General features: G+C 36.6%; 2 protein-coding genes and 1 long non-coding RNA gene across 3 annotated transcripts; 2 read left to right on the plus strand and 1 right to left on the minus strand.

Annotated features, from left to right (window-relative positions):
- The first annotated feature begins 307 nt into the window (after window positions 1-307).
- Window positions 308-13720, plus strand: LOC115438788 (uncharacterized). Its single transcript, XR_003938159.1, has 3 exons — window positions 308-564; window positions 4440-4441; window positions 13675-13720. It is a non-coding gene; the product is annotated as an uncharacterized LOC115438788 (long non-coding RNA).
- nelfa (negative elongation factor complex member A) lies at window positions 3300-12092 on the minus strand. The gene is made up of 11 exons (XM_030162625.1): window positions 11716-12092; window positions 9438-9609; window positions 8264-8425; window positions 8056-8145; window positions 7774-7901; window positions 7329-7398; window positions 7127-7215; window positions 6903-7011; window positions 5533-5855; window positions 4727-4826; window positions 3300-3923 (listed from the first exon to the last, which is right to left on the minus strand). Exons 1-11 carry the CDS (start codon window positions 11923-11925, stop codon window positions 3739-3741), a joined length of 1638 nt encoding a protein of 545 aa, XP_030018485.1. The 5' UTR covers window positions 11926-12092; the 3' UTR covers window positions 3300-3738.
- A 4659-nt stretch (window positions 13721-18379) lies between the features above and the next one.
- Window positions 18380-24261, plus strand: nicol1 (NELL2 interacting cell ontogeny regulator 1). Its single transcript, XM_030162720.1, has 4 exons — window positions 18380-18505; window positions 18730-18863; window positions 19761-19849; window positions 23173-24261. Exons 2-4 carry the CDS (start codon window positions 18752-18754, stop codon window positions 23242-23244), a joined length of 273 nt encoding a protein of 90 aa, XP_030018580.1. The 5' UTR covers window positions 18380-18505; window positions 18730-18751; the 3' UTR covers window positions 23245-24261.
- The last annotated feature ends 290 nt before the right edge of the window (window positions 24262-24551 follow it).

Below are 24551 nucleotides of genomic sequence, written 5' to 3' on the forward strand. Positions count from 1 at the left end.
GTCATGTTTTCATGGTCATCAGATATGACCCATTTGGATGTTCCGAGGCTCCGTAGTTACCATGGAAACACTGTCATCTTCTATAACATTGATTCGCCAGTAAAACCCACAGAGTTGGATCAATGACAGTGGATGGAAACACTTGGATTATGTTCAGTTATTGATATATTTTACAGAAAAAGTCACTTTTTGTCAAGTTTTTGTATGTTTTTGGTATAAAGACCCTCAAATGTAATCTTAGCATAATGATTAAAATACATGATCAGTAAAATAAATATTGGAAAATACCACATTTTGCTGAAAAAAATTCAAAATAGACAGGATAATATTATGATGATAAATGGTGATAAATCACTTAAAAGGTTAAATAGGGAGAAAAATGAATTTGGGGACTGCCATAAAAGTAGCACTGGGTCTTTATGGGTTAATGAGTCAGTGTCAGTCAGCTGTTATTTTGTCTTTTACCTGGTGTTCGCAGAAGTGGTTCAACCTTTTCTTTAATATTTGCATAATCACACAAAATGTAGCATTTTTTGTTTGGTTGGTGTTTGGTTGTGGAATTACGTAAGAGGATTAGGGCAACCAGAAATCATTTTATCATTATTCTGAGAAATAAAGTCAGAATTCTGACTTTAATTTATGAATTTTGGCTTTTTTCTCAGAATTCTGACTGTTTTAAATGTATTTTTTTTTTTATTATTGTTCAGAGATTACAGTCAGAATTCTGACTTTTTTTCTCAGAATTCTGACTTCTTTTCCTCACAGTTCTGACTTATCTCAGAATTCTGACCTTTTTCCTCAGAATTCTGATTTTATGTCCTCAGAATTCTTTTTCCTCAGAATTCTGACTTTGTCCTCAGAATTCTGACTTTTTTTCCTCAAAATTCTGACCTTTTTCCTTAGAATTCTGACTTAATGTCCTCAGAATTCTGACTTGGTCTTCAGAATTCTTTTTCCTCAGAATTCTGACTTGTTTTCCTCAGAATTCTGACTTTTTTTCCTCAGAAGTCTGACTTTTTTCTCAAAATTCTGACTTCTTTCCTCACAATTCTAACTTTAATCTCAGAATAATAATGAAAAAAAATATATTGGACCTTAATTTTTTTTCCAGTGGCTCTATCCGTCTTCCGTAGTGGAATGGAACGTGGATTTGTCCTATTTGGTGTAGGACAAATATGATAAATACTGCCTGGACCCGTGTGGCCCACAGGACCAGGGTCTCCACACAGAAGAAGACACTTCTTTTATACAGTGTGTGTACAAAGTATGTTCGTGGGTGGGGAAGTATGTGCACGTTCTGTTTTGCACGTAACACAAAACCGATATCAAGATGGTGGCACCCTCAGGCATTTCTCCACATTCATCTGCAATGGGAGAACGTTCTAGAAAATGTGGAACCCACTACAAGTCTGTCCATGTTGAGAGGTACAGCTCTGCACAATCAGTGGAGGGGGGGTGGGGGATGGGTCGTCTTTCTAATATAGTCTCCGTTCTATGCTTTAATTTATACCGCTGATTTCTTTTAAATGGAAAAAAAAAAAAAAATCATGCGTAATAGCACAACTCAAACGGGGTCCAGAGAATCTCACACTTGATTATCATATATATATTTTTCTGGGGGGCTCTCGGTGGTCTGCTGGAAGGGGTTTACATGGAACAGGAATGCCTCTAGCTGTTTTAGGTGCTTCTCTTGTGCTGATTAAAGATAGAACTTTAAAGATTCAATAACATCACACATAAAAGCCTTATGTGATGATGCGACTGTTGTGTACCATCAGTTTATTGACTTTGTGCCCATTTTATGCTGCAACTGCTCGATGTCAGTCAATAAAAAAACTGTTGACTTCACTCATTTCCACAACTTCACCTCCTCTCGAGCAAATTTTCTTGGTCTCTCTGTCAGTGTTTAGTGTGTGATGCTTCGTGACATCTAGTGTTGAAGTTATAGACTGTCAGCTTAACCCATAAAGACTCAGTGCTACTTTTGTAACACAAATATTATTTTATCTATTTAACCTTCCAGTGTTTTACCACCATTTACAATATTATCATCCGCATTTGGTCTTTTTCACTGTAAATCATGCACCTCCCTATACTTAATTTAGATGTTCACAAAAACTCAGTAAATTTAATGCTTGTTGTATCAAGTCAGAAAAACTAAGGGAAAAAAATGACCTTTTCAGCACAATATATCATAAACTGAACATAAAAAGTGTATATATTTAATTTACTGATCATGTCTATGTTCATAAAAAGTCAGATTAGAGTTAAAGGCCATATCAGAAACAGAGAAAACTAAAGAAAAAAGTTACTTTTTCAGTCAAAGCTCTCATTAACTGAAGATAATCTAAATGTCCACCCACTACTGGTGAATCAATGTTGTAGAAGATGACGGTGTTTCCATGGTAACTACGGAGTGCTGCTTTTGTGGCAGCTCCCAAATGAATTTTTCTCCATTTTCAACCTTTTTTTTTTTTTAGTGATTTATCATCATTCAAATATTATGCTCTGTATTTTGCATTTTAAGTGAAAATCAGGTATTTTCTTGTATTTAATTCACTGATTATGAAGATGTTCATTAAAGCTCAGATTAAAGTTGAGGGTTTTTATATCAGAAACAGAGAAAACTGAAGAAAAAGATTATTTTTTCTGCACTAGGAACTGATGTGAAACCATGTAAATCACAGACCTTTTGATCCCCAAATGTGTCTTCATTAAAAGGCATGTGATCATTTATCGCAACACAAACAAAAAAAAATCATTTCAGTAGAAACACTACACGTTCTGTCTGGCACCAAATCAACCCCGTGTTCCGACGTAGAACTGCACATTCCTGAATGTAACGCCTGAAACCCAAGAGTCATGCTGATGAGTTCATACTGTTTACATTTCGTTGCTGTGACGACCGGCCTCCCCTCGTTTCATTACATTTCAGTGTTTCCTATATTCCATAAGTATCTTTTTTATGTAAAAATCAGCGTTTTTTCAAAAGCTTCCATGTGACAATGACTGTAATGCGATCTTTTTCTCTGAATACAACACAAGAAGTCTAAATGCTTTTTCAGTGAACGAAATGCACTTCTGCACTACACTACAACAGCTTTGAATACGTCAGTAGGAATCCAACACCTTCAACAGGAAAGCCCTTGGAAAAAAGCTGAGGAAATGAAAAAAAAACCCTTTGTGGAGTCTGTCACTTTATTTTCTTCCCTTCTTTTGAAAAATTATTAAACATCTACTAGAAGGCTCCAAACAGACCTTGACAGGACGGAGAATCCTGCAGTGCTCCACTCTTTCCATTGCCTCTTTGATGACTTGTCGGTTTCATTTGTTTCTTTTTTCTTTTTTTAATCTTGTTTTGCCCGTCTGCGATTCTATTGTCGAAGAATAAACTGTGAACGTCACATTTAGACAGATACAAATGTTTTGTTGACAACAGTCTCTCTGCTCTCAGAACTCTCTCCTGACCACAGAGTCATTCAGGAATAGGAGGTGACTTAAAAACAAAAACAATAAAAAGGTAAAGAAAAACGAACCCAAAAAAAAAAAAAAAAAGAAAAAAAAAAAGAAAAAAAACTCCTGCATTTTGGCTGTGCAGGAAAAGGGAGGACCTTTCTCTCCTTGACAGTGCTTCACCCAGTGCTTGATTTGGCCCAATGTGTCTGCAAATACTTGTGTAAACGTGTGTTCTGAGTGGGTACATGTCTTGGATGAGTGGGTGTGTTTGGAGGGGGGGGTTCAAGAGGTGTTGGTGATGGGTTTGTATTTCTTGAGGCGGGTCCACTGCCCTGTGGAGTAGTTCATTTCAAACACAGTGTCCACCAGCATGGTGGTGCTACCGGTGCCGTCAGCTTTGGGCAGGACCTCTGTGTGTTCGCTCAGCTTGATCTGGATGATGTCCCCCTGCTCCGGGCACGGGTTCTCTGCACAGCACACAGCAAGAGGAAGAGGAAGGAAAAACCTCCTTATTCAGTTCATTTAGAATACAAAACCAACCAGCAGAAACCCCCTTTTCTCCCAACATCTATAGCACTATTAAATAAGAAGCCTGCCACAATTACTGGGCCCTGAACCCTCTTCTATTTGATGTAGTTCATCCTCACCTACAGACTGGTTTTAAACTGCCCACATTCTTAATATTAATGTTCTGATTCTTGATTTTATTTGTATTCCTATTCAGGGTGTTTGCTCTTTATCCATATAAAAGTTCCAGACTTTTTCCAAACTGCTGTATTTTTTCCCCAGACCTTGACTTTATGTACTTTTATACTTGTGTGTCTACTTTTTTGATTGAGATTGCATGTTATGAGCAGTAGAAAAGTTCATCTTAATAAATGTATGAATGAATAATTCACAGTAAATTATGTTTTACTGAGAGAGCCGTTTTAAAAACATATGAAAATCACAAAAGTGCATGGATCATCACTAGAATCATTTAGTGGTGATTAGTGGTTAGTTTGCTGCCGTCATCTGTGTGGGATCAATAGTCTTAAATTATCTTAGATGCTGCTTCCTCCAACAAAACCTAAACATGTGACATGTCTGAGCAGGTCAAGTTCAGATAATTTAAGGGGACCAGGTGATGTTACATTACATCCTGTTATTAGACTGTTTGAGTGCAGTTCAAATAAAGCAGCCTGTGATAGAGCTCTGAAGTATCATTCCGTAGGACAACGGCATATGAATAAAAACATGAGACTGAAGTGTTTGGATGAGGCTGCAGTACCTCTGGATCCAGCCATGAAGCCCAGGATGAGAGCCTTCTCTGGTCTGGTAACCTTGTTGGCCGTCTTGAACATCTCCTGGGCGGCGTACATCTGGTCTCTCTGACATCACACAATGCACAAACAGCTTCAGTACATAAGTTATCTTTACAAACACCGAAAGATTCTGCATATGGAACAGGGTTCGTACACATTTTTAAGGTCAAATTCAAGCATTTTCCAGCACTTTTAAGAGTCATTTTCAAAATTTTCCAGCACAGCACCATATCTCTAGGGTCAAATACATATCTACAGGAATATATATACTCATGATTTTTTTTTTTTTTAATTTTTTATCACAGTGATGTACATTGTATTATGCTATAAACATCTAAAATTATGTTTCATAATAGCAAAAAGTTTAGAAATTACAGGAGAACACAAAGTTTGATCCAAAAAAGAAGGGAAGACACATGGCGTTCTTCAGACACACTCGCACCGAGACAAAGATTAAAATAAAAATGTACCTGGAATCGACCTGAGAACACCCGCAATTTGTCTTTTCTGACATAAAAGTGTTTCAAAATGTATCACCTCTCTGTAAGTAGCTTGGGCTTGAGTTGATATTAAAAATAAATAAATAAATCACATCACAGAGTTATAATTGCAAGCACTTTCACGCACTTAAACTAAAATTCAAACACTTTTCAGACCTTGAAAACACAACATTGAAATTCAAGCATTTTCAAGGATTTCAAACACCCGTGTGAACCCTAAAATAAAGCCGACATAAGCTGAGGGGACAGAGTCTGAGTGCACAGGTTCTCACCGTGAGTGACAGATTCTTTTTGGGTTGAGGCTGTGGTGGTGCAGGGGTCGGGGTGGGGGTCTGAGGTGTGCTGGGAGGCTGGGTGGGGGTCTCTGGCTGGCTTGCGGTCGCAGCTGCTGGGGGTCCGTTGCTGGCGGGTGTGGAGGTTAGCGTGCTGGGGGATGTGGGGGTGGCGGGGTTGGCCGTGGTGCTTGCGTTGTACATGGGCGTCCTCTGTTTGTACTGGCTCGGTAAAGTGGCAGCGGCGCCAGCGCCTGCCGTCGCCGACTCCTCCGGCTGACGAGCCGACTGCAGCGTATCCCGTCCTGAACCACCAGCATTGGCTGCAGAGGACAGAGTGGGAAGAACACTGAAATGACACGTGCTCTGGAACACCCTGAACATGTCAACACTCAAATAGAAAACAAAGCAGCATATTAAGGCCAACGATGACAAACAAAAACAAAGGCAGAGTTTGAGAAAAAAAAAAACACACACATTACATTTTAAAAAGTACTAACTTACATATTCACTCACGTTAAACTTATAAATTTTCACAAAGAAAAATTATGTGAGATTTAACTACATTCACAAAAAAAAAACCCAATACCTTATACACAAAAAAATCATAAATTCCCTAAAATTAGATAGAAATTTGTGAGAAAACAACAATGTTGAGCTTAATGTGGGAATTTCCCTAGAAAAAAAATCCCAATTTTGTACAAAAAGACTCAAAATTCTGAAATTAAAAGGGTGAATTTACTTTCTAATTTATACACGGAAAAGCTGACATACTGAGATTACTTTAGGAGAAAACCCTACACATTCTACATTCTGGGACAAAATGTTAATTAGAGCGTGGTGGATGAATGGCACCCATAGCTCTGGGGTTTACGAGGGCTGTTCAATAAGTTCATGGCCTCACCCAGAAATACTGGTTGTTATAATACAGGATGTTACATTCTTTCGTGATGGGATAGTGATGCTTGAACATTGATGGACCAAGTGCATTGCTGTAAATGGAGATTATGTTGAAAAATAAAATATAAATTATAAGTCTGTGTTGTTCTGTTCTGGGTGAGGCCATGAACTTATTGAACGGCCCTCGTACATCCCCGAGGGAGACAATTTCTTCCAGTTTTCATTTGCAGTTTGACTGGGATCAGGCACCAATACTAGTTTGCAAAAGTCATTTTGAAATATGTTGACATCAGGTCAGTTTAGCTAGTCAAAATAATGATGTCGGTACCTTCTTAAGTTTATCAAAATCCCTCCCCACTCCCTTGTCTCCACTTTTTTCTTTTTTTTTTTTTTTAAACATATGCCAGCCCTATCCGACCTCCGTAGAAGCATCATGCAGGAGGTTGTTTTGCTCAGCGGTCTGGTCTAACCTGGTTGTGCCTCAGAGCTGGGAATGTAGGAGGAGGAGGGCACCATGCTGGGTGTGGCTGGTAGGTAGCTGGTCGAAGGCAGAGGATTCTCGTTCAAAGCCCCCAGTTTCTGAAACAAAAACCAACTCTAAATATCTCCAAAACAGACCAACACGTCATATGACATCACAGAGGACTGCAGTGATGAAGCAGGAGAACGTCATGGCTGCTTGTGGAGGTGATACCTGTGCAGAGACGAGGCCTGCGGCGTAGTCTGGGGTGGTGTTCTCCACCACCGCTTCTTCTTTGGCTGGTTTCTCTCCGGTTTCTGTTTCTATAGCACGACAACAACAAAACCCATGAGTCAATAGAACCTTTTATTACCAACACTTTCAAGCCCTAAACATTTGTTATTGGGTAACTGGTAGAGCTGACAAATTAAATTACCCAGTGTCTTTCTTCTCCTCTTGGCCTCTCGTCCAGCTCCAACCATGTCCAACTCTGAAATATCTAACAGCTAAACAAAAACAGAAAAGACTGTGAGGAACAGGGATCAGTATCTGTTTATTTTCCCTAATGATGTTTTTGTAGAGTCTTTATTTTTTATCCTATCTATTTAACCTTTATTTAAGCAGACAAGACAGATTAAGAAAAACATTCTTATTTATGACTGTGGTCTGGCAACGGGCCTTTTGTGGGAGAGGGAAAAGAGAACTAAAAAAACAAGGTTACCATTAAACAAACAGGGCAATCAAAACACTAGAGTAAGTTAATATGTTAATTAATATTTACAAAGACAGTTAAAATTAATAAAACAGCAGGAGAAAAAACAAGAATAACAGGACAGGCTAGTGGCAGCATTGTCCTTTAAAATGATGCGTGGCTACTGTACCTTCACGCCCCTCTCTTTGCGTAGGGGTGTTCGTGCAGGGGGAATAGGTGTGCGGTTACTGGGGGGGCTGAACATACTGGGGGCAGTGGGACTGCGGAAGGGGGCCTTAGGAATCCCCTTGAGAGGTGCTGAAAGCCAACACACACACACAAGTCACAATGAGCAACAATGAGATACAAGGACACATGGAGAACTTGTTAGCAAAAACAATAAGGTTTAAAATATTTTACACTAAAGAACACACATTTGTGTGTAAGTGTGTGTTGTTGATCTTCAACTCACTCGTATTGTCAATCTTTTTGACCAGTCCTCTCCCTTTGGCATGAAAAGGCACTCCGGCGGTCTTTTTCAGCTGCTGGGCCGTCTCTGTGGCTACGAGACAAAAGAAAAGAATTGAAAGTTTATAACGCTAGTAGATGAAAACCCTTGGGCACAAATGAAATATCTCCAGCATCTGAAAATCTAAACTAGAAGCAAAAAGATGACTCACATTTCTGCAGCAGCTCTGCTCTCAACGTTGCGCTCTTGGGTTTTCTTTTCAGTTGGAAGTGTTTGACAGGGGGAGTCAGAGGTCCCACCAGAGTGGTCAACGCACTCTTATTCAGGTACTGGCACTCCAGAGGAAGCATGGCTGATGCCTCACACTCACCCACTGTGGACAGTACGACCAGGGTAAGTCTTACAGTTCACCAATGTCAGACCCCGAGTATTGTACTGACAAAACAACTGACTTTCAAGCCTTCTCTCCACTCAAAATATTTCTGTATACAAATTAACATACATTTATCTAAGCATATTTATGTATATGAATGTATAATTTTTCAATATTCAGTCCTGTTTGACTTTCACTGTGCTCACCGAGCGCAGTGATAATGTTTTCTGCGGAGTAAATCACTTCATACTCCCCATGTGCAGTTCACACCACAGCAACAAAGTCACATGACATCATATGCAAAGAACCCATTCTAACCTAGTATGCAGTTTTTACAGGTGTGAAACCATCAGTGCACAGATAAACTTTAGAAATTAACAATATTTGTAGTAATTGGAAGTCCTTGAACTGCTTTGTGGAAAAAAAAAAAAAATCACGGTACACTCACACTATTATTCAATGTGGAGTACGTTAACCATGACTTTAAAGAAATATTAAAATTGAATGCCAAATATTGAATCCAAACTCAACAGCCACACCTTTTTGCTTGCTTGAATTGGACTTCCCATTTACTGTTTTATTCAGTAAAAACACTGGTAATTATTAAGAAAGAAATTTCCCAGTCATCGGTGATACAGTGACATGATATGTTTGAATAATCCTGGTGGTTTACCAACTACCACTTCGTCAAACTGACAAGAAAACACTGACTGATATGCAGTTTATATTTCACTACATGCAAATGCATGTCCCAACCAGATACGCAAATTCTGTGGAAACACAAATTCAGTTCCAAATCAACTGCAGCACATTTTACACATCTATTTATGAGCCTTAAAATCTAACACTTAGGTCTAGTTTAAATGCACCACGTTCTGTTTTAGGTGATTATATGCTGTTGTTTAATTTCACTAAAAGCTCATCATTATTATTATTATATGAATGTTTATATGGTTGAATCTAAGAGTAAAAGATGATTACAGAGACACCGCCATAGCCACCAATTCCTCACCTTTCTCCCTGAGCTCTCCAAGAATATCCTGAACATTTGGGTTCTGCTCCTCCAGGTCCAAATTTAGAGAGCCTGTCTCTGGGAAGGACTTAAGGATGTCTGCAACCATCAGCACCCAGGGCTCTGAATCCACTGTCGCCAACTGGATTATCTCGGACAGGGCCTCCTTCATCTGGAAACACAGGAAGTTAAAAATGCTAAAAAAAATTGCTAGTTAAAAATCACAGTGTTTTCCCATTGTATTCCTGAGCCATCAGTTTAATGTTTAAAATAACAAGCTTTGAAAATAACCTTTGTATATGTGGTATTTTTATAACAGAGCAGTATATACATCTTATTTAGGCAGATGCAGAAAAGCAATTCAGCTTGTTAATACATGACACAGACCATTTTACTTTTGGGTTTTACACATATATGCGAAATTAAAATGAAAGTAGCCCAAGGAGACATTTATAAATAAATGACAATCAGTGCAGACATGGAGAGAAGGATGTTTAGCCAAAGCAGACAGAGTACAGTGGTAAACATGATTCCTAAAGCCAGTAATAAAATGGAAAACACAGTGCTAATGCGTAGCCAACTTTTTTTTTTTTGTCCTCTTCAGGTGCATTCATAATGAGCCAATCCTCGTAACCCAAGAAAGGCAAAAGTTAAGAGGTTTTCTTGTCAGGAAAGATAAACAGGATTTGTTTGTGAAGAGAAAAACCCACTTTAAGTTTCAGTGTTTTAACTAAGTTACAATCCCAACATCTTTTTACCTACATATAATTACTACTTGAAAAGCACCTCAACTACACTTCCTTAAAGGGAGCATATTTTGCTAAACCCACTTTTATTAGTCTTTGGTTCATTTATTTGTGTATTTGGACCCTAATAGTTCATAAAGTTTGAATTTGAACCCTCCAGGTGCTGTAAAGCTATCTTTATATTCATTTTGGCAAGAATTGAGTGGATTTCTACAACCTGTTTTAATTCCTACTTAATTTGTTACGTCTATAACTAGTTATGTCACCACATTTGCATATGTAAGGTCAAGACTTCCAACGAACATTTCTCCGAATTCGACATAATTGTTTATAAGCAGCAGCAGTTGTAGTCCATACTAAAAATATGTCCAAACTTCGAGTTGATTATCCAAAATCTACAGTTGTTGGTCGTATTAATGAACACAAGTGGCTGAACAGGACCAGGCAGTACAGCCAACAACCTGGAGGGGGCGGGGCCTGAAGTGGCTCATTTGCATTTAAAGGGCCAGCATTTAAAACCACCTTTCTGGTGTCATTACTCAGGAATAGGGTTGACGATGGGCCTGTGGAGTTGAATTAATGAAGAATTCAGACCCAAGTATAACATTTACAGTTTATGTAGACCACAGGGAAATGTTTTAAAATGCATAATTCCATTTTAAAAAAGCACAATATCACTCTTTTAATTAGAGATAACATTAAAGCAATAAAATTAAATTACAATGTTTATACATCTCAGTAGTGATGGGCATCTCCTTGATAAATTCAGCAGGTACACTCCATCTGACTAAAGTGCATAGAGGTGAGATCTATCACCTTTTAAGTTACATTTCATTTGATTCTACTTTATTTTGGTTAGGGTTAGTCTGCCTAACCATGCAGATAGTCCACTATGCCTTTTCCATATAAACATGTGTGGTGTATACAGTAATATATTAAGTGATCAAAGTTAGAAGAGACTTGCCCAGCTGCTCCAAGGCTGTCTGAATATGTAACTCAAAGTGATGACGGCTGCTTAACGATAGAGGCTCTAAACGAGTGATATGTCGGACTGAGATTAGCACCGCCCTCCGGCTCACTGAGCTAACGTCGCGCTGCCCATCCCACCATAATGTCTGTAGGAGAACCGCTAGGCTAATGCAACCCGCTGCAACTGGCAAACCACTGCGAACTAACAACTAATTACACGCTAAAGACGAGTTAGAAGTAACCACTAAATGTTATCGTAAATAAGTTTACTCCTCTTGCTCTCTAACCCGCGACGGAAACTTAGCTTTAGCCGCTAAAACATCCGCGTTCAACGTCTTCCGCTGGGTAACAATATTATCCATCACCGAAATAGTTAGCACACCTAGCTAACACTGACTAGCTAAACGATGCTAACGAATGCGGCAAGCCACCTGTTAGTGCAAGTCAGGTTTAAAAAAAAAAAAAAAAAAAAAAAGAAAAGAACTTGAAGAAGAGTTTTCCATGAGTCAACTATTTCACTGTTCACGTAAAGGCTCGGGGCTAGCTAACACAGGGAAACGCACCTCGTCAACGGTCCGCCGGGGGAGATGCAGCATCCCGAGCAGGAGTTTCAGCTTCACCGGCGGCGACAAACTCGAAAAGCACAGCCGTATGTTGTCGATTACTGAAACGGTAAGGAGAGAAGCGATACTCGGAGGCGTCCAGAGCTCGTCTGTAGATCCTAGTTTGTTGTGAAGCCACAGGCCGGTGTCGCTGTCCTTCATCGACGCCATCTTGGAAAAAGAAGTGTTTTGAGTTCGGGCATTTTAACGGGCTACCTAAGAAAACAGCAGCAAGGACCCCGCCCACACTGTGGAGAGCAACACGAGCACAGTGGAGCACTTGAACGCACCTTTACACACGTACTACTGACATTTTCTAGGGTTTATACATTCAGTTCGTAGTGTTTTTGTAATCACAGTTTTTTTTATACGCCCTTGTCACATAACGGATAGAAGTAATGTTGTATTTAACCCTTTCATGCATGAATTATGAGAATCTTGGTCAATATTTGTTTTTTGAGTGATTTTATTCCTTTTTAAGCATGAAAAAAACAAAACAATGCAATTGTTTTTATTAACCTATTTTTCATGGAGTTACAAAAATGTCCACTCAGCTGAACACCATGCGCTTAATTTTTGAAGCAAAGAAAATGTACTTAAACTCATCACCAGAAAGTGATATGCTGAGTGAAAACTATGAAATAAAACATTTTTAATACCGCTAATCTGATGTTTTCTCACATTTTGACGTACTATAATAGTAGTTATTTCATTTCATTTGTTTATTTCAAGCATTCTCTATCAGTCCTGCTCCCAGTAGATCACCACATATGTGGTGTAATAACAACCCTCCCTCCATTCCATCTATGGTGTATATATTCAAATCCATATTTATATATATATTTTTTTCTATATTTATAACCATTGCACTACATATCAAACCATATTTGCACTCTCCTTTTTAAACACTTTTTTATTCAAATTTATATGACTGTTTGTTTTACGTGTATGTTCATGTGTATGTTTTATGCTGCTGTTAACACTGTGAATTTCCCCATTGTGGGATCAATAAAGGAATATCTTATCTTCATGGAATACATGCAAATTCAAAATTCCAAAAGAAATAAATAAATCATTTATACTCGAAAAGGAGTGGGAAGAAGAAAAACTTATTTAATCCCACCCCCATTCTCATCTTCAAATAACTTAACATAATAACTTTTAAATACACACTCCTGTCCTTTTACTTCGAGCCAGAACAATGAACAAAATAGAACAAAACAGGCCTATACAAATTAGAATAAACTCATCTGACAGTATTTACATTGCATAACCAAAATGTGTGTAAAAAATAGAAACAAAGTACATTCCTGGTGGTGTTACCACAGGTAACAGTTAACTGTCTACTTACATGATAATAATTACATACCAACAATGGTAAAAACAAAAAACTGCAATACCACAAGTGGTAAAGAATAGCAATAATTACATACCAACAATGGTAAGAAAACCCCCCCTCCCCAAAACACTACAATAGCACTAATGGTAAAGGGCAGCACATACCAGCGATGGTATTACTATTACTAATTTCATGGAGATAATATGTAATATCTAATTTCATGGAGATAATATGTAAAAAATACAACTTTTTGTTTAAGAAAAGTGTTAATTACAGTCTGATAACAACTAGTAATTCATTTACACTCAAACATGTTGCTGCAGATCAGGTTTATCAAGAAAAGCAAAGTTACAGTAGTGATATGAAGTGCAGTCTTTGGGATGATGCATAAGTGTCCTCTGTGTTGGTTGATATGGAACTAAAACAACCAAACCCATGAATATACAAGAGAACAGCTGGAGAATAACTGTAGTGACCACTATGCATGAAAGGGTTAATTTAATATTTTTTTAGTGAAAGGTTTTTAATAAGAAATTACTAAAGTCACTACTAATTTGAGCTCCAAAACCACAAATATACAGAAGAGGATTAGGGCCACTGAAAAAAAGGTCCAATATATATATTTTTTTAATTATTATCATTATTCCAAGAAAAAAGTCAGATTAAAGTCAGACTTTTGAGAAAAAAGTCAGAGGACTTTTTTCTCAGAAGTCTGACTTTAATCTCCGAATTCTGACTTTTTTTCTCAGAAGAATAACACATATTTTTGTATTATTACAGTATAGTATTGGACCTTTTTTTCAGTGGCCCTAATCCTCTTCCGTACAGATACATGAATTTCCAGTCAATAATATTCAGTTTGAAGCAACATTGAAAACCAGGTGATAGATAATATGACTGCGACTAAACTCCTTTGCGGAATGCAATAAAAGTTATATTTCTCGTGTTTGAATGTTATGTATACAAGCCTTTTCCATTTTTTCTAATGAACCAACTTTTTTTATTTGTGTGTGTGTTATTTATTTATCTACTGTCCCTTGTATTATATCATTATATCATGATGTTTTTACCATGCTTTTTACAGGTTTTATATTGGCATTTGTAATAATATCTGATGACTTTTATTTATTTTAGACTTTTTTAAAAATCTGTTTATTTCTAATCTGTTTTAACCATGATCAGCGGGCTGCTGGGAGTACCTGTCCATGTTTTTTGTCTGTGCTTTTTTTAACCTGTCCCCTGTATGTGTCCTGTGGTTTTAATGTTTTTTGTGTTTGAGATGCCCTCTCCAGACTGTAGAACAAATCTACCTACAGGTATTAATACAGTCACTTTGAACCTTGAACCTTGTGCATTTTCATTTGGCTATTTCATATTTTTACTCCTATTTTGCTAGTCTAAATGAATAAATTAAAAAAAAAAAAATCTATTCTGAGGTGTGATATTGTTTACACCAGTAACTCTACTTATTCATATATGTTATAAATTAAAAAATAGATTTGAATGTGTAAATAAAAAAATAATTAGCTCTTATATTTAGTTTTATTTGTAAGCATACTACAGGTTTCTTAGACTTGAAAATTAAGTCTCAAATGAGATTATGAAAGTAAACTGATGAAAATATATAGTAATGTTATGAAAGATGTGTAATTACAAAGGGCTGGTGTCTGTCAGAGTATTTCTTACAATGCAAACATATGCATATATTGGTATTCTATCTATTATAGTACCAGTAAATGCATGTACAGTGCATCAAGTGTAGACTTTGAATAGATTATGCACAAAGTCAAGGTCTACTCTATCTGCATGTAAGAAAGACCAAAGAAATAATGTGTTAAGATCAACTTCAGCTCTAAAGCAAGCTGGTTTGAGCTGGTTTTCTGAGGAGTAAAAAAAAAATTGCACAGTCTGAGACAATACACAGTTCTTTCATGGTTTATCACTCGCACAGTCTTGTATAGGGAGGAACATTCTCCTTACAGATAAGTCCCCTGTCCTCAATTTTCAATAGGGATTTTGCTGTGAAATGACGTGCAATGACAACAATTCCCATTTGTAAAAAGAAGTCACACGTACCTCTTCACTGCACATAATTTCTGTACAAGATACCATCATAACAATGTAGACTGACAGCAGGTGAAAGAAAATAAATGGATTACAAATCAGCTGATGCTATGACAGAAGGACACAGGAACCCTTTATCCAGAGCCACTGGAACATAACACAGCTTAACAAAACTATCCCAATGCTGGGTCAGAAGAACAAACAGTTACATGAAAGGACAAAGAGAGGAGAATGGAAATTGAAATCTACATTTGAACTGGGGAAACGGAGTATAAAAACAAAGTGTTTATTTTTTTCTGATTCTGTAGAGTTGTAATCATTTATTATAGTAACTGTTTTGAACTCTCTTGGCCATCTCCAAACATTTTGGCCTTAATGCATATGTTGGTATTGTAATATATGCATAAGTCTTAAACTGTACTAATAACACAGAAAGACTAACAGAATATAAAATACCACATTAACCCATAAAGACCCAAACAGCCACCGGTAACCAAAACCATCTACTGATTTAAAATGTTTAATAACTTTTGATCCATTAATCTTATCAATACATGTAAATAATTGGTGTAAAATACAGTTTGTCATCTTTTCATGATCATCAGATATAACCCATTTGGACGTTCAGAGGCTCTGTAGTTACCATGGAAACACTATCATCTTCTACAATATTCATTCATCAGTAAAACCCATGGAGTTTGATCAGTGACAGTGGATGGAGATCCTTGGTTTATACTTAGTTATTGATATATTTGCTGAAAAAAATCCACTTTTTCTTCAGTTTTCTCTGTTTCTGATATAATATCCCTCAACTTTACTCTGAGCTTTTATGAACATCTACATGATCAGTCAATTAAATATAGCAAAATACATGATTTATAATGAAAAAACTCAAAATAAATAAGGTAATGTTAGAATAAATGGTTAAAAATCACTTTAAGGTTTAAAATAGAGAAAAAATTATTTGGGAACCTCCGCAAAAGGACCACTGGGTCTTTATGGGTTACGCTGCAACCAGTGGGTTATAGAGTGTGTCTGCTCCCATATGTTCAGTCAAACACACATACCCAGCCATAGGTCGTCATAAATCTATATGTTGTGTAATTAACTACCCCTTTTTAGATTAGAGGGGAATTTTAAATATTTGGTTTGTTTTACATGTATACTTTTTCTGGAGTAGAATTGTAAAAATCTACTTCTACTGTGTGACAGGGCTGAGAGGTGTAATCCAGACTTTTCAGGATTATGTTATTTGGAATTTTGAGTTTAACCCTCCGGTATCCCGTCCAGCAAGGCCCTCACTAAGCATCAAGTGTGCCTTTTTGGCACACTTGTGGAATAATGTTAAAAAAAATTTCATACAGTTTGTTTTTAATTCTTTTACACTTTTTTTTTCTATTTCATCAATTTGAGCCGTAAATAAAAATACCAAATACTCAATAATTCTCACATTTTTTAACCCTTTAAATGCCGTGTTTGTATTGTAAACAAACCGTGTTTTTTTTGGATGCAAAAAAAAAATAATAATAATGATTTTTTTCAATATACTACATAAAAAGTGGATCACATATTATTTGATTTTTTCATCCTGGCATATGTCAGTGATTAACTCCAACATTGGTTAATTTGCATTATTACTTTTGGCGCTAGGTCAAATGTTCAAAAATACTAGCATCTGTCACCAAGTGTGCGTAAAATGCACACCTATAAATCAAACTATTAAATATTATATATTGATTTATTTTTCTGCTCAAATTTGATTTTATTTTTGTAAATCAAGGTCAGCCCTAATCATACAGATCAAATGGAAGAAATAGTGTGTTTTAGGCGCACTTGAGAGACGGATGCTAGTCTTGTAATTTTCTTTTGTTTATAATGTGCACATTTTAGTTGGTGGCCAGAATTTTAAAGATCATGCAAAAATGAACAACTTTTGAATTCTAACCTTATTTAAATTGTGAAAAATAAAATGAAGTTTTTTAAAACGAAGTGCAATGTGTGCCTAAAAGGCGCACCCGGTTACCGGGGGGTTAATAAAGACACAAAACAAAGGGTGAGTAGAATCAGCCAAAAGTCCATTGATTAAGTATAGAATTTATAGCACCAGGAAAAGGTTTAGTTTCAGATTTAATTAACATTTCAAGTTCATGTTGGAATAAAAATGGTGAGTTGCAAAGGATGATGATCCTCGATTTCAGGTTGCACCTTTCAACCACATGCAAATTTAGTTTTTAAGTTTTGTTGTCAGGGGGAGTCCTTAGTCAAAGTTCATCCTCAATTGAGCTGACATTTTTTTTATTCTCATCTTGTTCTGTCCAGGTGAAACTGACTCTGTTTAGAGCGCACTGCACCCCTCTGTACATAGCCCATCTGTGGGTGAACTACAAAAAGGCATGCTTCCATAGACTGACAGTGGCATACAATGATGCTCTAAGACTCTTATTAACCCTTTCATGCAATAATTTTGTGAACCTTAGTCAAGATTTTTTTCCTGAGTGTTTTAATCCCTCTTTAGGCATGAAAAAAAAAACGTGATGGAAAAATTTTTAATGAACCTGTTTTTCACGGAGTTACAAAAATGTCCACTCAGCTGGACACCATGAGTGACCACTATGCATGAAAGGGTTAAAAAAGCCCAGATGGACCAGTGCCAGTGAACTGTTTATGTCTTATCATGTAAATTCATTGTGTGCGGTGTTGAGAAATCTGATGTTTAAATTTATATGTCACCTGAATTTCTCAGAAAATACTGTAATTTTATTGCTGACAAATCTTGCATATAGTGCTGTACGTGGAAACATTGGTATGACTGCCTCTTGAAAGTATAGAGGTTTTTTTTTATTTTTTTTATTGTGTTTGTATTTATTTGTTTACTTTTTAATGTGGACCATGAGTCTGTAATAAAGCCTATCTATCTATCTATCTATCTATCTATCTATCTATCTATCTATCTATCTATCTATCTATCTATCTATCTATCTATCTATCTATCTATCTATCTATCGTGTTTATTACACTGCAGAAGTGAATATGATAGAAAGAGGCATTTGTTTCAAAGGATCGTCTGACAAATTATTTCCTTCACGTTTCAACATATATTTTTTGCACTTAATTTTTTCACAATAAAATATATGTACAGGGTAAGAATAAGATTTTAAAAAAAATAAATAAAAATTTAAATTTATATTTGATCCGGCTTTTATTTTCAGTTTTATAACCGGAAGTCTTTCGTGTGGTCCCTCAAGCGAAGGATGAGGCACACGCATGCGCACTCAGTAGATCCATAAACAATCCTAGGTGGGCATCTTGCGCTGATCTGGTTCTGCAAAACACATCGGCCGATTGTAGGTAGGTGAACCTGAGCTTTTGTCAATAAACAGTGATTTTCTCATAAATTACATATATGTTTTTTTTTATTAAATACATAGAAATAAAACCTGCGGGTGTAAAGGGGGGCTGTGCTAAACAAAGCCTGTCAGGGTCTGTGCTTTCATTGACTGTCGGTCGTGTAGGACGTGATATTTCCTTGTGGGATTTAAATACACGTGCTAATTTTAGTCTCCATCTCAAAGGCAGCTAATTGATCGCGTCGCCATGGCATCCAGTGGATTTGTGCAGGCTGCGGTGCTGCTGCTGGCCCTCCAGCTCCTGTGTCTGGGTGCAGCTGATGCGGATCAGGAGACCGGGACTGTGATCCCCGCAGAGAGTGAGTGCATCACAGGCTGAGAGGGGGATTTCATCAGGCGGTTCTGTTCCATGTGTGTTTGGTCTGTGTCTGCAGAGCTCACACAGTCCAGTGAGAGCAGGTCCCACCAGGGGGGTCTGAGTGGAAATAGTAGGTCATCCTCAGTGTGGAACACATGAGCACAGCAGGCCTGCACTGAAGGATGAGCTGCTGCAGTCACATCACATACCCAGACAGCAAAATTATTACGGCTTAAATCTGGACCAAAACTGGCATGCCATTTTGGCAAAGTTCTGGGCGGATATATGGGCCCTAAATGACCCAAAATAGGCAAGCCAAAATCAAACCAGAAGGAAGCCCAGATTCACCCAAAACTAACTGCGGACTTCCAAAATATAGCCATAATTGTCCCAGAAAAGCCCCAAATCCCCATAATCCAGCCAAAAAGTAGCCAAAACTGACCCAAAGAGAGGCCAAAAGGAAGCCAAAATTCACCCAAACTTTGTGTTGAGCATGCTTTTAAAATGAAGTGGGGTTTTCTTCTGGGTAGAAATTCCCACTCTTTGCACAGTGTTTTGGCTTTACAGAAATATGCCAAAACACATTCATATATGGAATAAGATGCTGCCACTCTTTAGTCAGTCTTCTGCCATACCATCCCTATACTTGATCCCGCTCTTTGCCCAGTCTTTTGGTTAACCACACATATGCCATAACTCAGCCGTATATTGCTGATGCCTCCATATCTATTACGGATAACCTTAATCATACCACAGTTAAGCCTAAAGGTTTTCATAATGCCAAAAGAAAGTCAAAAATGCCAAATGTATGCCATAATACTGCCAAAATATTTACTATCTGGGTATCAGCTTCTGAGGGATGGATAAGGATTTTCTTAATTGACATATTCTTTCCCAGGTCGCCCATGTGTGGACTGTCATGCATTTGAGTTTATGCAGAGAGCACTGCAAGACTTAAAGAAGACCGCTTTTAACCTGGATGCCAGGGTAAGTCGTGTTCTTTTCTGTTCAGTCACTGAGGGTCATCACGCTTAAACATTGTGTGTTCTTCTGCACTTCAGCAGCATTGTACTCAGAGCTGTTGTTTTACATTGTTGGGCCCTCGGCAAGAAGGGATCATTAGGACCCTATGGGGGACTAGATTCTCTGGGAATCCCACCCTGAACCCCAGACAAATAGGCATGTACCGTAATGATTTTATAAGCAACTGCTTTATTCATTTAAGTAAATAATGTGCAAATAAAGACTGACTTTTGTTGTCATTCCAGATTTTACATCAAAAATGAAATTTCAATGTCATTGGCTCAGCAGGCAGCAGGAATAAATACAAACAGGCACTATCTATGTATCCATCTATCTATCTATCTATCTATCTATCTATCTATCTATCTATCTATCTATCTATCTATCTATCTATCTATCTATCTATCTATCTATCTATCTATCTATCTATCATATAGAAGATAGTATATGCAAGAGAGAATAAGTATGCATATAAAAGTATAGATAGAATAAATGTGCACATGACAATATGTAACAAAATATTATCTAGGAAATATAAAAACTTGACAATAAAAAATATATTAAAGACTTTTATGTGAACCCTCTACACAATTCAAGCATTGCTTTGGCTCTGAGTTAGCTTTAGTGTATTCATGTTCTTTAAGATGTTGGGGGTGTGTACATGTCAGTCACTGACTGTCTGATTTCATTCAAATGGAATTTCTGTTTTCTTCTTTATTATATAATCTATTGAGGTTTCTGCCCCTTATTAGCATTTATTCACTGTGATTCACTGATAAATTCATATTTAACAAATGAAGCGTCTTTTGCGGTTTGTCATCCTACAAACCACAACGTAAACTCAGGCTTTCACCTTTCAATCATAAGTTGGTGTTACCATAGTAACAGCCAGCCAACTGCACATATTTTACCCGCATCTGTCAAAATCCAAGTCTGACATCAGTCTTAGCTAAGTATTTAAAAGAGAATTTTATCACACAGTTTTGGGTCACCACCCACCTGTTCAGAAAGGTACTAATAACTGAATGTTCACTAAGCCCCTCTCCAACCAGCAGACACAGGAGGAGGCCTGTGAAACTCTAGTTTAAAAGCTGAAGCTAGAATAGAGTAGAATAGAATAGAATAGAATAGAATAGAATAGAATAGAATAGAATAGAATAGAATAGAATAGAATAGGCTTTATTGTCAATACACAAGTTGTGCAACAGAATTTCAGGTGGTCTTTACCAGCAACAGGGCACTTACATCTAAATAACACAATAAGATACAGACATGTATTAAAAATATATATAAAATAGTGTCCAATTGAAATATGTGCAAATAAGAGATATACTGTAAGAAAGAGTACAATTGTAAAAATATAAAAGTAGTATAAAAATGTATACAAGTAGTTGTATAAAAAGCTGTATTCGTATGGAACCTGCAACTCAGACACATGGTTTCAGTGTAAATGAGGTGTTGTACTTTTCAGTTTTTTAAAGCCAAAAACTTTGCAAAATCAGACTTTATATTAAACAGAGTGGAAAAGCTCTCACAGCTGAATCCATTGTTGTTGTTTTTTATGTTGTGACTGAATTTTTGAGTTTCCCTACAGACTATCAACACACCAATAGACTAAAAAACTATATTTGAGACTATTTTATGACGTTTTTCATTGTTTTATAACATTATAGTGACTAAATGATTATCACCTATAGCCCAGGAAAGGAAACAAAAAGGAAATAATACATTTCTGGAATAATATTTCTGAAATATGAAGTAGAAGTACACAGAACAGATTACAATATGTGTGTAAGAACTAATATACTGTTGTATTGATCAATAAAAATCTGTTTTTACTTCATGTAAGATGCTATGATCTAATGTTAGCTGGATAGGTTATGTTTTCAGCTAGCAAACATTGGTTAGCATCTTAGCTAAATGAACAAATGAACACAATATTGTGAATGTAGCTCTCCAGTTTACTTCTGTCTGCTGCTGAAGGACTATTATGGGCTGTTATTGATTTTGGAATATCTGACAGACTAGTTGTGAACACTTGACGTGAGTTTCCACAGTACGCAAAGGAATCTAGAAGTAAAAGTTTGTTTTCAGAAACTGAAATGTGTGAATTTAATGAGGTTTTTAGTGATAATAAACTGAACATCTGTGTTTTACATATACATATGGACATGTGCAATTAAGCCTTAATTTAATCAATAAAGGATATTAACTTAGCTTTGTACATTTGATAAAGTCCTCTTCTCTCTGATATTTCCCAACTAATAGTAAAGAAATTCACAATTTCCTTTGGAGTAATCTCTCATTGGTACAGTTGGAAACTCCAGTGAAATGTCAAATGTTAAATAAAGCTTGTTATTTTCTCCTTTTTCACTGCATGGTCATTTTAAGTAGGTGTGTGAACTATAAGCCTAGCAAACATTTTTTTAAAAAAGCCTATGGTTTAATGAGTGTTACTGGTGTTTCCTTATTTATACCCACCTATTCTACTTTCTTTTTAATCTAACTTAGTCTTAGCTACTCATACTCTGCATTTATTTATTTATTGTTGATGTGGTATGACTGTTTCTGTGGAGCGGTGACTGTATTTTGAGTTTCCCCTTGGGGATTAATAAAGTAAATCTATCTATCTATCTATCTATCTATCTATCTATCTATCTATCTATCTATCTATCTATCTATCTATCTATCTATCTATCTATCTATCTATCTATCTATCTATCTATCTATCTATCTATCTATCTATCTATCTATCTATCTATCTATCTATCTATCTATCATTTGTTCAGACTTAAACGATAAACTATTTTAGAATTGAAACATAACTAATTATTAACATGCCGCTGTTTTTTTTTTTTTTTTCTGACTGCACTGATCTAGCTAACATGTGTAAGTGTCTTAGTTTGGTGCAAACATATGGCTGTCAAAAGGATCTTATAGTCCTGTCTATTTACTTCTGTCTGATATTTCAGAATTTTCATTTCAGCAACAGTAACAAGAGTCAGTTTGTGGTTTAGGATAAGATACGAAATTTCACAGTTAACAGCAGCAACATACAACAAGCAAGTGAAGAGAAAAAGACAGAAAAACCACAAACGAGAGAAAAATAACAAATTTGGTATATAAGTATTATCTATAAATATAGAATTAGAATTCCAGTGAAGTTGATTTGGTTGTAATTGCTGCTGGGTTTGGTAGACTGATACCTGTTTGGTATCTGTGTAAACATCATGAGCGTTTCTTAACCTGTTGCCTTGCGTGTGTTTTGTTTTGTTTTTTTTTTTCAGACGGAGACGTTGGTGCTTCGGGCAGAGAGGAGAGCTCTGTGTGACTGTATGCCCACCAGCTCACTGGGCTGAACTCTGCTCTGTACAGCCTCTGTTTTCACCTGAGGACACGCCCACCTGCCATCCCACCCCCACAACACACAAAACAACCCTCCTCCAAAACCTGGACTCACATACAGAGATCTCCATCTTAACTTATTCACACAATAGGCACTTTATTTTCTCGTCTTTAACGTCACGGTCGGGTGAAGCTTATGATTTGATATCATGCGTCACAATTCATGTTTTATTTTGCCTTATTTGTCTTTTATACCAGTAATGTTTTAGATCGTGAAACATGACTGTACAATTAGTTTAATGATTTTTATCACTGCAAGATCTGGGTCATCTGTCTCCTATGAAACTATTTTTTGTACTCTGTAGTATTTGACTGATAATGTAGATACAGTAGAATACATCGGTACATTTACTTGTTGAATGTGTTATAAGAGATTAATGTTTACGATGATTATACACTTCAAACTGTAGCATCTCATGTTAAATTTACTGCTCAGAATATTAAGATTTTGATGAGTTACATTTTAGGAATTAGCAAAAATTTCTCTAATTTCAGTTTGTAAAAGCATCATAAATGGATTCATTTTGGTCTGGTTTTGTTTGGAGAAAGGGTTAGTAAAGGTTATTATACTGAATATGGAATAACTGAAGAATTTTGTAAAGAAATGTGAACTTTTTGGGCAGAAAAATTGTACTTGTATGTCTTGATTTAGCACAGCACTGTAGCATGAATTTACAGCACTTTCTGTTTACCTACTGTTAATATAGAATGTATGTATACATGGGGTATATGTACATGGGTACATGTAATAGAGGTGTTTAAAGACTATGTCCTTTTAGTGGATGCAAGAACAGTGATGACTTACACAGTATCAGATGAACTGCAATATGAGAAGGTGAAGTACGGACACATTGGCTGCAGTGGGGGCATAGACATAGAAAAACTCACTGTCTTGTTAACATTTTGTCACAAGAATCCCCATTTATTGTCTTACTGTTGTACCTATTAATAAAAATTACGAATGATCTTCATTTGTTTGATTTATTTCTCGGTTTAGTTTATGATAATGTAGCGATGCAATCAATGCACACGGCACTGCCTGTATTATCAGGTTTTATTTAAATCAAGAACATAATCTATAAAATGCATTTGTATGGTGGCAACTTTGAAAAGAATGTCCTATAATTTGTTAATTTGCTAAATCAAAGATATTTTTTACTATTTGCACAGAAGACTTAACCCATAAAGACCCAAACATCCACTGGTGAAAATGTTTAATACCTGTTGATCCACTAATTCTATCAATACATGTAAATAATTG

Source organism: Sphaeramia orbicularis, chromosome 18 (assembly GCF_902148855.1).
Source record: "Sphaeramia orbicularis chromosome 18, fSphaOr1.1, whole genome shotgun sequence".
NCBI classification, from domain to species: domain Eukaryota; kingdom Metazoa; phylum Chordata; class Actinopteri; order Kurtiformes; family Apogonidae; genus Sphaeramia; species Sphaeramia orbicularis.

Coding starts and splice junctions, on each gene's coding strand:
- nelfa (XM_030162625.1), bottom strand. CDS start 11,925: ATGGCGTCGATGAAGGACAGCGACACCGGCCTGTGGCTTCACAACAAA. Junction 4,827..5,532: donor AAAAGAATCTGTCACTCACG/GTGAGAACCTGT, acceptor GTGTGATGTCAG/AGAGACCAGATGTACGCCGC. Junction 3,924..4,726: donor CTTCATGGCTGGATCCAGAG/GTACTGCAGCCT, acceptor TGTGCTGTGCAG/AGAACCCGTGCCCGGAGCAG.
- nicol1 (XM_030162720.1), top strand. CDS start 18,752: ATGGCATCCAGTGGATTTGTGCAGGCTGCGGTGCTGCTGCTGGCCCTC. Junction 18,864..19,760: donor GACTGTGATCCCCGCAGAGA/GTGAGTGCATCA, acceptor ATTCTTTCCCAG/GTCGCCCATGTGTGGACTGT. Junction 19,850..23,172: donor CTTTTAACCTGGATGCCAGG/GTAAGTCGTGTT, acceptor TTTTTTTTTCAG/ACGGAGACGTTGGTGCTTCG.